The 12,768-nt window shown below is 39.9% G+C and overlaps 1 protein-coding gene across 1 annotated transcript in view; it reads left to right on the top strand.

Annotated features, from left to right (window-relative positions):
* GINM1 (glycoprotein integral membrane 1) overlaps nucleotides 1-10,170 on the top strand; it is a 17,748-nt gene extending 7,578 nt beyond the window's left edge. Inside the window, exons 5-9 of the mRNA XM_026844556.1 lie at nucleotides 2,856-3,007; nucleotides 4,973-5,129; nucleotides 5,855-5,985; nucleotides 7,423-7,586; nucleotides 9,383-10,170. Coding sequence (XP_026700357.1) covers nucleotides 2,856-3,007; nucleotides 4,973-5,129; nucleotides 5,855-5,985; nucleotides 7,423-7,586; nucleotides 9,383-9,491 — 713 coding nt within the window. The 3' untranslated portion in view covers nucleotides 9,492-10,170. The remainder of the gene's footprint in view (nucleotides 1-2,855; nucleotides 3,008-4,972; nucleotides 5,130-5,854; nucleotides 5,986-7,422; nucleotides 7,587-9,382) is intronic.
* Nucleotides 10,171-12,768: the final 2,598 nt, after the last annotated feature.

The following is a 12,768-nucleotide window of genomic DNA, read 5'->3' as shown; positions in this document are numbered from 1 at the left end:
CCCCTCCCCCCGGGGGATTTGGCTTCCCTGTTATCTAATAACCAAAGCTTAAAATGACTACATGATCTAGTAGTCTGCAAACTTGAGCATTGTGGAAGCAAACAGTTTCCCAAGGTAGGATAATTTTGCTACTAAAATGGGTGGAAAAAAATTTTACTGCCTTGTTCTCAAGTCAAATCCACATGTTTATATGTAAATGCCCTAATCTGAAATCCAGACTGCCCATCTTTTTCAAAAGAATGTTTTGCACTACAAACTAGACAATGTAAACAGAAGGATGCAGCTCCACCCTGCTAATGGCTGTGTCCCTAGATTGGCTGGCATATATCCAAACGGACATTAAATAACAAAAGTATGAATTATTGTTAGGAAGATCTTTTAATTATCTCATTTCTGTGTCTTTGGGACAAACAAGTTTCTGCTGGATAGGATATTACAGTGCAAATACTGCAGTTTTGCTAGCGTCCTGCCAGTGGTTAATGACTTTGAATGATCTTGAAACTGCTATTTCTTCCACTGATTCAATGCTACACTTTTTGTGAAAGACCAGAATGTACTGGGATTTCTTTTGAGATACACACAGCATACTGTATAATTAATTAAACAAGGGCCATTATGGACATTTGATTTAAGCATCTATTGTATTCAGAATGATCTCTTGATAGATCAGGTGCAGTCAGTCTCTAGCTTGGTTTCTGAGGTCATCCTCTCCTTACAGACATTTACTTAGAGAGTACTAATGTTTTTTCTAAATGGCTTCTCTGAGCCATGACCTTGTTTCTTGAACCCTTCCTTCCCAAGCATGATCAATTATTAATTTGACACTGTTTTTTTTTTCTGGAGAGGGAGAGCAATATTTTCTTTCTTTTTTTCTGGGATAGTTATGTTGCTATTGCTTCTGGTTTGGGGTTTGTTGTTTTTGGTTTTTTTTCTATCGTAGGGTAGAAAAACATGGCAAAGTGTCATTTACCTGCAAGATAATAGACTCCAGAAAAATAGATACAATTTTATTGATTAATTCTGAGAGATCCTGAGCACTCTACTGTAGTTCCTATTAATTTCCCAAATTATAGTTGTATAGCTTGCAGTGACCACGTTTATGAATGTGAATCTGAAACAGTGAGAAAAGTACTGATTTGAACCTGGGAGCTAGGAACCTGGAACTCTTATCTCCACATTTGGATCTGAGTTGTCAGCACAGTACCTCTCTCTATTATCTGTAATGTTTATATTATTTACTTACTAAATCCTTGACAACAGATTCGGGTAATTTTTGTAAAATGCTAAAGGAATATTGAGGTACTTGTTATGTGTTAACAGAGGGGAAAAATACTCCTGAATGTATATAAAAAACAAACGAGACAAATGTTCATGCTCTTGAATGTTAGAGACCAAGTCTCCTGAAGGGTACTGTCTTGACAGCGTTGTTAGATCATTTCTAACACCTCCTATATCCCCCCCTTGAAGTTCCCACAAATGTCAATTTTGGAAGAGTTATCTTTCACTTCTGTTGAATGTAGGGGGAATTGAGCAGCCTGACACTTGAAAGGCTGGGACCACAGGGAGCTTCAGCTACTTGGTATCTCAGAGGCTTTATTCTTTTAATGTATGTTTGCTGCTCTAAGTCAGAAAACATTCAGCAGGTCAGTGCTCTGGCTCATACCTATAGAGAACCTTTCTCTCTAACCCTTTTCTCTCCTTCTGCCACTTATTTTTGCAATGGAAGATATTTCTATATGATGCCAAAAAGTATTTTTTTATGTTTAAAATAATCAATATAGCTTAACGAGGAAAGGTATCATAGCATAAAAGTAATGAACACACTTAGTTGTTACTGTGGAACTGAAAGATGCTAGTCCAGCCTTCCCCCTTGTTGCTTCTTAGGCTCAGCACTGCAGGTACACACAGGACTAATGGCTTAGACTGAACTGGCCCCTGTTTCTCAGTTCATGTACCTTACAGTCTGTATGCTGGAGAGATCTGTTACCTCCACCCCTGCACTTCTGCAGCACTTCAGTTCTAGCATGCCCCTCACCTGCTGTAGAGGCACAGTAGTTGGGAGAAGGGTACTAAGTCTATGCAGAAACGCCAGGGGTGGATAGGCAGTTCTCTGTGTACTTGTGGAATATTAGGTTGTTGAAATAGGTGAAAGCTTTTGGGTAGGGAGAGAGTTTGAGGTGTCACCAGTCACATATGAAAACATTGAGGGGGGACAGAAAAAACATGTATGAGGGAACTGACATTCATCTTGAGTAGTATATGCAGTGTGCATGGAAAGAGCGTGTTTGTTTCTGTATTGAGAGGAAGGGGAATGTTGTGCAAATCAAGATGTTTACACAGGTGGCTGGCTGGGCTACGGCATTACTCTTATGAACTCCTTTGGACAACTGAAATAAGGATGCAGCAATAGAAAAGCCAGAGAGCGCTGCTTAGAGTGCTTAAATGCAAACCTTGAAGGCAGGGGTGTGACATGGTTTGCAGTCTCCCTCAGTCTGGGCATCATACAGCACTGCTGTTGTCTCCTGTGTTACATCACAAAACCTGCTCCAAGTCTGATATATACCGGTATATAATCATGGCATCTGTTTTACCTGTTGCCCAGGTTACTACTGCTTATAACAGTGGTTACTGGAAGCGTTAAGGCCATCAGCACAGTACAGACTGCCGTATGACTGTTCAGGCCTCTCTGGTTTGATGCTAGTGGTCCTTTGTAGTTGCAATGCCTTCTCCATTCAGATGCTACATGTGCAAAGGCACCTATGTCAGAGTTGCAACTGTTTGCCCCATGGTTATATTATACTGCTTGCTGGTTGGGGTGGTTTCTCTTTGAAAACTGTGACATTGTGTGTTAACAGTGGAGAATGGAAACCTGGATAACTTACCAGATCAGCAGCGCCTGGGAACCGTCAGCGTTCGCATCATGGTTCATGAGTGGCCTTTGGCGTCCAGTTCTGATTTGCAGCTTGTTGTCATTCAGGAAGAAGTGACAGAAATTGACGGAAAACAGGTATAGAAAAACCACTCAACACGCTGCTTGATTTTAATTTAGGAGAGGCAAGTAGTTACCAAGGATTAAAAGGTTTACATGTGTCTGGTGGTTGTTAGAGCACACAGTATGTCATCTCATGCTAGCTAGCACAGTACTGAGGGAGATAATACCAACCTAAGTTGCCTGTATAGTAGCAGGGTTGTTTCATGAGGGTTCAAGTTTTATAGCTTCTATTCTTACTTTAATAATTAAGCATTGGATGGTTTTCCCTTAAGCTTGTTAGAATATCATTAATGGTCTCATGCTTTTTCAATGCATGCATTTATGCAAGCAAAGTCAGACTCAGAAGCAGTACTTAATTTACAAAATAATGTACAAAATAAATAAAAGGGGCATGGGCTTGTTCTGAGTCCTGGGGTTTTCCCCACTGTTTATTCCAAGTTAATAAAGTATTTCAAGCACATAGTGTGGGGAATAGCTTGCAGCAGCAAATTCTTATGGCAGCTGAGCTTGTTGTGAAAGCCCACAACACTTGAGAGCTTAGCCTTGGAATATTTTGCATGTAAGATAATGAATTCATTTGAATAAAAATATTGATAACATGGATTTTGAGATGAACAAAAAATACCACCCCAAACTCTGACTGTATTTGCACAAATACCAGTGAATGCAAGGGGTTACAATCTCTAGCTGAGATTGAAATGTGCAGAACTGGGTTCTCAAAATCACCTATAAGGTATAGTTATTTTTCCAACTGGAGTAGTTCTAGAGAAGATACTGTTGCTGAAGCCAGCAAAAGTGACAAATTTTTGTCCCAGTACATGTCTGCATCTTACATGGGGCTGAGCTCTTTTAAAGCTGGCTCACGTTCTGCTGGCTGCTTTTTTTTTTTTTTTTTTTTTTTTTTTTTTTTTTTAAGGAGAATGATGATAATACCATTGATTAATTGCATGCTCAGCATGTAGTAGTTTTTACAGGGATCTGCATCATGTCAAAATCTTACTCTGTTAATGAAAAATCCCAATGAGTGGTTTGAAGCTTTTTCTAATGAGGTGTTTATTCCACTGTTAGGACGCTAATATATCCTGGTTTGATTCAGTTGTTACACAATAGTGTTGTTGTATTTCAGATTTCAAACTAGACATCAAAATGCATTTCAGATTTTCAGAGGGACCTGGTAAGAACAACCAGAAAGCTACTGCTATTTCCTTAATTGTTCCTTTAAGTCAAAAGCTTTCAGTCTTTCTCATTAGTTATTAGCTGACAGTAGCAATTGTCTATTTCATTGCATTGTTCTGTGCATGTTTGAAGCAAAAGGAGAGCGTTGGTTGCCCTGTGGCTCTGGAAGCATGAGTGACACTGTATCACATGCTGCATTCCTATTTTGTTAGTTATATTTCTATGTAGCAGTTATAGTCACAAACACTCTGGATTTTTGTCGGTTCTTAGCCTCCCAATGTAGTTATTGATGAGAGCAGGAGTTATGCTGAATGTGTTCTATATAAGTAATGCTTGTGTTATTATTGATTAGTAAGTGAAATGGGTCCAGTGCATCACTGGAAGAGGAAGAAAACTATTATTTTGGTTGCTGAGAAAAAGCAACATTACTGCAGAAATACAAGTGTCAGTCTTGCCTCAGCAACACTTTCAGTGTTTGCAAATGCTCTTTCACTACTTACTTGAGTTTTCCATGCCCTAAAATGCCTCCCTGAAAGAGGATTGTAATGAGCTATATAAGACTTGGTGAAAAGCCCATGGAGTGACTACTGCATGCTTTGGCAGAGAGAGACTCTGTTCAGCATATTTTCTAACGTGGTATAGTCTACAGAAGTCTGGTACATAAAGCCAAAGAATACTAATTCATGTTATAACATCCCTATGTCTAAATCTTAATGGCTTGGAGTTTTCTGTGATGTATTGGTTTTCTCTGCCAGCCTACTTCACTCTTACTCAGTAATACCAACATGTTTGCATCTCTTGTAGGTTCAGCAGGAAGACGTAACAGAAATAGATATTTTAGTGAAGGACCTGAGAGTACTTAGACATTCAAACTACACTGTCCCTTTGAAAGAGAGCATGCTGTATTCCATCCCAAGGAACAATGACATGTTATTTACACTTCCCAACCTCTCAGGAAAAGGTATCTCTCTTAGCTGCTGCACAATACTTTTATTTATAGTTGATGTAGTGCTTTACAAGGGTGAATGAACATCATTATTGCTGTTTTACACAGTGAAACAGTTTCTTCATTAACAGGGAAGTGTTTTAGGGGTTTTTAATCACCTAAATTCAACTCTTCTACATTCTAGGTATTCTGTTTGTTTTTAAATCTGTTCTCCTTCGAAGCACTTGTGCAATCTGCAACCCAGACATCTCACAGGAAAAAATTCCTCTCTCAGTGCTATGATGGAAGTTTCTCTAAAGCTCCCTCTACTTTCTTGAGAATGAAAGAGAAAACTGGAGAGGAAATACCTGTCTGGGTCACTTCCAAACCAGAGAATAGTTTTATGTTATTAAAACTTGAATAACTTAAGGCAAGAAAAGTTATTTGATGCCTTAATCTTACTTCAGTTTTGTTTAATCAAAAAAGTCTCAAGGATTTCATAGCAGATTAATATTTTGATCTAGTTCATCACCTCTTAATCTGGTGACAGCTGAAATTTACAGCTAAAGGCTGTGCTGTAACACTGCTTCTGCTTCTTATCAAGTTCACTACTCAAGTAAAAAAAAAAAAAAGCCTTCTGTATTCTTGCTGTAAACGTGAGAACTGTGCCATAAGTATAGAAATGCAGCATGTCTTTGTTTTCCTGAATAGTGAGTTAAATAAAAAGCAAACCCCCACTAAATCTAGCTTTTCTTCTTCAGATATTCAAGATCCACTGCAAACTACCAGTCAGTACCTCATCCAGCAAGTAGAAACTACAGTAGATGAAGAGACACTACCTGGCAAGTTACCAGAGACTCCTCTTCGGATAGAGCCTCCATCTTCTTACAAGGTAGTTTTGTTGTTTGTTTTCATTATTAGTATATACCTTTAAAGACTGATCTGAAAAGGAGAAGCAGGTTTTTTCCCTATTTCCCCAGAGATGAAATGCATATAGCTTAGTGACATTTCTAGGAGAGGGAGAGTTGTAGTAACATGGTGCAGATAGCGCTGAACGTTACTCAGTATTACAGTTCAATGGAATAAACTTCCCCATTTTTTGTAATTTTCTACAGAAACACATACAAATATTATGTTTTCCTCTTTTGTGGATGTTTACAGAACAAAACAAACAAAGAATTGTTGGGATTCAGATAGTGGGTTTTCCTTCTGTAAAGGCCAAACACAACATTCATTTAAAGATGGTAAGAAGGTGTATTAACATGTCTCGGCCTTTGTATTTGTTCCTCTATTTTTAATTTGAAAAAATCCCAGTATAGTATGTAATAACTCATTTCTGGAAGAGAGAATTACCATTCCTACTTAACCTAGTACTGACTTCTCGGAGTACTCTTTTGCTGCTTTGTATTTGTTAAAGACTAGGATATTCTATTGTGGGAGGTATCTGGCAGTAACTGACTTCCACAGAAGTCTAAGAAATCCCCACAGCCAACTGCTAAAAACAGACTTTCACAGACATACTCTAGGAAACTTAAACACCCCCCCTTTCTAATTTACCACTTAGCAGTGAGAAATTGTTGGGTTTTTTCACTCTAGTAGGAATAAAATGGGTTTCTAAATCCTGTAGTGTTCTGACCTCACAGATGCTTGATGACAGTCAGTCATGATATTTTATGTTATACCAAGCTAATAATTTACAATTATTTCAAATATTGTTTAGCTTTAAGTTACATGATTTTTTTCTGAATTTGCTTGAGTGCTTACGCCTCTGGGAGATGGGCCATTGGTCTCCCTTGCTGTAAGAAACACAGTAACAGCTTGAGAAGTTTCAGTTCCAGATGAAGGTAGAGAGGGGCTTTGTGGCCGCCTCTGTGGCTGAAAGAAACACTTTATAACCTACTGCAGACAGGAGGGCCAAAATAATAGGCTGAAAGTTACAGACAGGCTAGAGAAGGTGCTAGCTCTCTCCTGAGCTGTCAGTAACCCTTTCCCTGTGGTACGCTGCCATGGTGTCATAGCCTCTCTGTGCCTAGGCCAAATAGCTCACCCTTCACCTGCTCTGTTCAAGTGTCCTTTATTTTCTTAAGTGGCCTTTCCTTTCAGGGAACTCTGCTAGCACGAGCAGAGAACTAAACCTTCACCAGTTCCAAAATTCATAGAAGAAAGGGGTCCGAGTCACCAGTTAATTCCGTCCTACTTTTATGTATAATTAAGCATACATAAATTTAACTAAAAGTATCACTATATAATATGATTCACCATTAGCTACAAAAAGTGCACTTGCTATGTTTTGCAAACTATCTTTTTATTTTTACCTGTTTGGTTGTAGGTGATGTGCCAGTGGGTGGAAGACTTGAGAAAAGGGTTGTGCAGATTCTGGCTTCAATCTTTACCTATCTTCTTTAATTTGATGGAAGTTATTGTAGTTGGAGTTGTTGGAGCAGCTCTTATTCTCAAAGTCTTAAAGGTGATTCTCCCTTCCTGTGAAAACAAGTAAGTAATTTGTGCTGTTTTTTTTCTCTGATGAAAGCTAAACATTAACTAAAAAAAAAATAATCTTCCAAGCAGCAGCTCTATTCTGTAGGGATATGGTGCAAATTCACTGAAAAAGCTGCTGGTAACTTCCTATTCCAAGTGATCTTTTGACCAATCAGCATTTCAGAGGAACATGGGAAAATCTTTTATTGGAAATGTCTTTACCTTGGCTGTCATACTACCAAATTTTTATCGAGTCTTCTAAGGACTACGTTGTGAGACACCATTAACATAGCTCTGAGAGAGGATGGTAGAAGCTAGAGCTAAACAGTTCCAACTCTAAACCTTTTTATACTCCTACTGTGTTGGAGTTGTAGTAGTTATGAAAGGCCTCAAAGCTGGCTTTGCAAATTTGTATGGGAATTCTCCAAGGAGGAGCTACCTATGTAGGCAGCTTACAAGCCATAGCGATTGGCAATAGCATTGGTGGCAAAAAGTCATAAATAAAATTGGTTCACTGCCAATGGCTTTATTCACTCAGTTGTATGTTACCAGCTACACTAGTATTTTCCAGAGAAGCAAGATCAAAACAAGGGGTGGAAAGATGACTTGGGAACTGCAGCTAGTGCTGGAAGGGGCAGGCATGTACATTTTAAAGCAACCCAAGTCGTTTCTGGAAGACCTAAGCCTTGGAACCCTGTGTTCTTTCAGAAGTGACTGGTAGTGTAACATGCTTCATCACACAAGTACAGCTGATGTCTTCAAATGCAGCTGACCAGCTGTGCTTCTGAATGGCCCTCAGAGCAGTTAATTTATGTACCCACCAAGGGATATGAGTGGCCTTAGTCCTTCTGACAGAGCCAGAAAATGGAGAGTTGGGAGATCAGTCAGGATGGAAACTGCAGTGACAAGAGTCTGTGCTTCCCCCTGACATTCCACAAAGCATGCTGTCAGATTGGAGTACTTGTAACTAACTTGTTAGAGAAGAGAAAGCGAAGAAACACTTTGTACCCGCCACAGCAGGAAGTAGCTTAACACTGCCACATGTGAAACTGAACTAAGGGGAACTAGGAATAAAATAATTCTAATTCCTGTAAACTGTTCAGCAAGGTGTCTGATGGCCTGTCCATGGCAGAGGAACCAGCCTGCAGTAATTTCTTTTCCAGTTGGAGAACATGGGGCTTGTGCAGGGCTTGTAAGAGCATTTCAAGAAATTGTAACACTGGAAGGATGGTCCTCCCCCCTTAACCTGAAAAAAAAACCACAAACCCCACCAAAACCCACAGTCATTTACTTGCTACCTGTATAAAGTGATCCTGTAAGAAGTGCTAAAAGTAATTAATGATTGTAAACCAGTAGGAATGAGCCTAATGTGCTGAATGACACAGTTGATGAGGTCCTGAGTCACATCTGCAAGTCTGATGCCATTCTGCTGTACACTGATAAATCTCGAGGCTTTAGCTAGTCTTGGAGAATTACGTGCAAGAGCCTGAGAAGGTAGCTCCTGACAGCAGACAGTTTGAGACTACTATGAAATTGAGCATAGAGAGGCTTCTATGAAATTGAGCCTACACTGCTGGTATTTCAGATGTAGAAACTGGGTGAAGGGACCCCTCTAAAACCACAGCCAGTATGTTTTCAAACCAGTTTTCCATCAAGTTTTCATTCTGGCTTCATAAAAAAAGTCATTATGAGGGTAGTACTTGATGCATTGATTTCAACTAAGTTTGGAGAGTTTAAGAATAAAGCTTACTTTTAGAACATGGAATTGTTTTGTATATTGTTTCCTAATGCCAGGTAATCTTACCTTTCAGAGGCATCCTTCTCCTGGATCAAGTCAGCTTTGTGCCTGTGATTACCATCAGCTTGCCTTCAGATCTTCCAGACAGAAAAAGTAATTTAGATGAGAAAGCATGTACTTAATACTGTGTTTACTTTGGAGTTACTTTTTTTTAAAACAAATTTTTAGTTGACCTGAAATTTGGCACTTGATCTTAATACCTTGTTTGTTTCCCACTAAGAAAGCTAAGTCAGTGAATTAATTGGTAAAGGGACACTCAGGCCAAGGCCCAAAGCTGACTTCCCTGTGCCTCCCCGTAAACACACAGCCTTTTCAGAAGCTTCAAAATAAAAACAGCTTTCCATCCTGAGGGCTAACATTGGTTTTAACTTCTGTGAAGTCACTTCTCCACACCACGACAGGATGCTGGCTGCCTTCACGCCCACAGATGCACCGGGGCAGCTATCCTGAATGGTGTGATGATGAAATTCAGGTGTCCTGAAGGCTCCAGATAGCATTCTTCAGAAAAGGACGAAGGAGTATCACAAACAGCAGCTGTGCCTGCAAACCTAAATAAAGCTGCCCAACCTGCTTTCAGATCTCTTAAGGTTGAGTGCCTTGCAAGGAAAATATCACTACCAAACATTTCTGTTACTCAAGTAATTTGACATTTTATATATGCAAAGCAAAAATTAAAAAGGCAGATTTGTATTTCAAGCACTTTACACTTTTATGGCCCCTTCCACTCATAAAAATTGTTAGCACTTGTAAACAATGTGCTTTTTGTTATCTGTGACAGCAGTACCGTGTGAAGTCTCAGAAAAAATGGAATTCCACAGAAGTACTGGCTTACTATTGCTGAGTAGGCCCCGTCCGCCTGTGCTGATTTGTACTGTTAACATTTTTCAAATAAACATTTAAATTGTTTATTAAACTGTGTTCATGTGTGCATCTATATTTAATTACATAAAACAGCAGTTTGCGAGATGTCTTAGGTGTAGGGTACTGTTTATTTTTTCCCTTGTTCTTATTTACAGAAATGGTTTGTCAGAAGAGTGACGAGGAAAAAAAAACCCAAACCTTAACTTCCTGAGCACTGTTATCATTTGAGTGATCAGAATTATCCATGTTCAGCTGAAGTTGTTAATAGTGAGGGAGAAAAGCCAGGATTTCCCCCCCACACCCTTTAAAGAAAGATTATCATAAGTTTAATGAGATCTTTAAGTTATTCACAGGTATTTGTTCTTACAGTTGCTCTCTGACAGGAACAGCATGAGTTGACTCACTGAGCTGACAGCACTGCTGTGGTGGAAGAAACATTTCTAACCTTGCTTTGCTTTGCAAAAAAAAACAAAAGAAAAAAAATACTACCAGCAGTACAGCATGGTACGTGTCAGCCTGAGGTTAACAGGGATGCTGCTCAAACTTCCCTTTTTTTTTTTAAATTTTGGTTTTTTGTCTAGCACCTTGTAGGTCTGTGCATTTACTTCCTTGAGCTCAGTGTCACTGGAGCATAGGACCTCAAATGTTCACCCGATAGCCAGCTGTGTAAGGAGGATGGAAGCAGGGGCTGTGTCACATGGCTGGGTGCTCTGGGCAGGCGTGGTGCCATGAAGCACTAGAGCAGGGCTGCTGCTCTGCTGCTGCAGGCTGGGTGGCAGCATCTGGCATCCCCGCAGCCCCAGCACTGCTTTCCAGGACCGTACCCAATGGAAGTACCATAATGACAACATAACCATGTAAGACAGAGGTGATGCTAGAGCTGCAAAGGCATTGGAATTCAGAATGTGGTTTAGTGGAAGAAAACATGACAGAGGTAAGTCATCTTCATCCAGCGCTAAATGGACTCTAGCACGGGAACGATGACTGCACAGATGAGCAAGTCTTCAAACAGTTGTAGACAAACTCCTCTGTATGTGGAAACTCATGGGTTTTCCACTTGATCAACATAGCCCTGGCACTCATTAATGTAGTTCAAATAGAAGCAATGTATAAGGCTGAAGTTTAGCTTCTTCAGAAAAAAAAAAACCAAAACAAAACCCAAAGACTAGGACGGACAGAAAACACAACAGTTCCTCCTTACTGCACAAGCACAGTATGAATTGGACTGCAGACGGAAATGTGGCAGCTGTTAGCATGTGCTCTGTGCTCTTTGCATCCCTACTTATGAAACTGTAAACCAAGCACCTGCACAGCAACAAGGAAATTTAACTCTAAACAGCTGCAACATGAGTGGTTAAGCCTGCAAAAGTGTTGGTACTGCTTCACAACTTGGCTGATTTCCATGAGCTAAGTAATCCTCTTCTGTATTGTGTTCTACAGAGTTACAAAGCAGAAGGAAAAAAATACTACTATCAGGCTAACAAAATTAAATTAAAAAATAGTTCAAGTCTTGAACACAGTAATTGCCAGACAACACTGCTCTGCTATGGAGCTGGAGCTATCAAGTCTTAAAGTACCAAGTGTTCTGCTTTAGCATGCACGTTGTAAAAGCTTCATGCCTTTCAGAGGAGAGTATTTAGGGGTGGGACATTCTGAACCATTCTGTAAATTAGTTTAAAAACTCCTTACCACAACTAACACAGTTAGGAAAGGGCAACAGTCCTGCATGCCTGTCAGGGTAGGCAGGGCATGAACTAACAAGGATACAGGTGCCAGCTGGGGAAAAGGGAGGGGAACTAAAAAAACCCAAACCAAAAACATCCCACCAAAAAAATCCCCTTACTAACTGAAAAAGGCCCCACTCCAGAGGATGGCAGTGTTTTTAGGAAAGGCAACATCTTTCATCTCATGAACTGGTGGCTCCCACTGCAGCTCTCTTCTGTCTCACTCTCAGAATGTCTCTGCCTTTTAAACACATGGAGTTGAGCAGCGCCGACCCCTCCCTCCATAGGAACTCCTCTGGAGGGGGTCAGTATCATCAGGTTCTGTTTCAAACCAGAATGAACTCCTGAGCTATAAATTCAGCATCTACCACCTTTTTTTTTCCACTCTACCATGTATTAACACAGGTGTTCATTTACAGTGAACAGAGATGGTTAGGCTGTAGAATGCAAGTACTGCTTTTGAAATGAGGTTTACATTAGGAGTTCCCAAAATATATCACACTTTCAGTCTAAGCGGCCCCTTACTGGACTGCTTCCAAGGGCTAAGGCTTGCTTAATTTTCCCTTTTTGTTCAGGTGACAGACTGAATATTTTGGTTTGCTTACAATGAATTATGAGAAGAAGCCTCCTGCAACACAGCTGGCAGCTATACACTCATCCTAACATAACAAACAGAAAAACAAGTTATTAAAAGAACCCACTTCAAAATACTGCATCTCAACTTCACACATATGACTATTCTGAGAGAGGTAAATTTGTTTTCCATTTTGGAGATGGAAGTCTGTAAATGCACTCACCTCAATATCTTCCCTCC

This window comes from Athene cunicularia, assembly GCF_003259725.1.
Source record: "Athene cunicularia isolate RWA chromosome 3 unlocalized genomic scaffold, athCun1 chr3_part1, whole genome shotgun sequence".
Lineage (NCBI taxonomy): Eukaryota > Metazoa > Chordata > Aves > Strigiformes > Strigidae > Athene > Athene cunicularia.
The sequence above is the reverse complement of the archived record's forward strand: the minus strand, read 5'-3'. Positions and strand labels throughout refer to the sequence as shown.